The 1,207-nt window shown below is 46.2% G+C and overlaps 1 protein-coding gene across 1 annotated transcript in view; it reads right to left on the bottom strand.

Annotated features, from left to right (window-relative positions):
* The window catches only part of PARVA (parvin alpha), a 182,810-nt gene that overhangs the window by 31,343 nt on the left and 150,260 nt on the right, over positions 1–1,207 (bottom strand). Inside the window, exon 9 of the mRNA XM_007471412.1 lies at positions 114–175. Coding sequence (XP_007471474.1) covers positions 114–175 — 62 coding nt within the window. The remainder of the gene's footprint in view (positions 1–113; positions 176–1,207) is intronic.

Here is a 1,207-nt window from a genome sequence, read left to right as displayed (position 1 = left end):
TTTCTTTTTCTTTCTTTCTTTTTCTTTCTCTCTCTCTTTCTTTTTCTTTCTTTCTCTCTCTCCCTCTCCCCCTCCCTCCCTCCCTTCCTCCCTCTCAGGCACCTCTTTCCCACCTTTTTCACCACGTTCAGCTTGTCTGGTGCGTGGTCAAACAAGGTGTCAAAGGCATCACGTTCTGAAAAAAGAGGAAAATGTAAAGTAGGGCCCAGAGCTGATGCCAACCCAGGTCCCAGCCACGAGACTCTACAGGCCACATGGTCAGCTCCAGGTGGGAATTCTTTGGGGTATGAGACTGTGCTGGGAAACTGGATTTGGGCAGAGATTTGGGGTTCTTGTCTTAGGGGCCTTTTTCTGTGTATATGTTAGTGTGTGTGTATCCACCCTCGACATCAGCCCTCTCTGAGCTGGGGTTCAGGAGCTCTGGCAGGCAGTCTGACTTGGAACTGGTCATTTCTCTTTACTATTTGTATTCTTTGATATCATGATTTAGTCATGATTCTAAAGTGTTTCTGAAGCTTTTTGGAAGCAGAATGTCATCCAAATATCAAATCACTCCCTAATTTTCAAAACCAACATGCCCAAGACATACTTCCTGGCAGAGGGCAGATAAGCGGATTGGGAGCTACAGAGCCCCAGGACAGAAGGGGAGCTCCCCCTCTTGAGGGATCAGGCCACTTCAATCCTTTTAGCCTCACTTTCCTCTTCCATAAAATGCCCACTGGGTACTTCCCTGGCAGGCCAGTGGTTAACACCCTGCGCTTCCATTGCGGAGGGCACAGGTTCGATTCCTGGTCAGGGAACTAGCATCCCGCATGCCAAAACGCAGCCAAAAATAATAATAGAAAAAAGGCCCACTGAACATGAACCTCCCCTAGGTGGGTTATGAGGATGAAAGACAAGAAAGTACATTCTCTGTAAACTCTGAAGTATCTGCTGATCTGAGTTATTATTAGAATGATCGGAATATTTCAATATATTATCCACAGTAAATACAGAATCATAGAAAATAGCGAAGCCATGCTCCCTGCAGGGATTTTCCTTGCTATAGCCCCCCTGGTCCTCTGATCTGAGAGGTGAAATAGTGGAGGGATCTGTGACTGGGAATGAGAAATCTCCAAGAGGAACCGGGGCTGGGAGGGTTCGTGGTGGGCTGCCTTCTTTCCTACTCTTTTTTTTTTTTTTTTTTTTTTTTTTTTGTTTTACCGGG

This window comes from Lipotes vexillifer, unplaced genomic scaffold, assembly GCF_000442215.2.
Source record: "Lipotes vexillifer unplaced genomic scaffold, Lipotes_vexillifer_v1.1 scaffold6, whole genome shotgun sequence".
Classification (NCBI taxonomy): Eukaryota; Metazoa; Chordata; class Mammalia; order Artiodactyla; family Lipotidae; genus Lipotes; species Lipotes vexillifer.
This window is presented reverse-complemented; position numbering and strand designations above follow the sequence as displayed.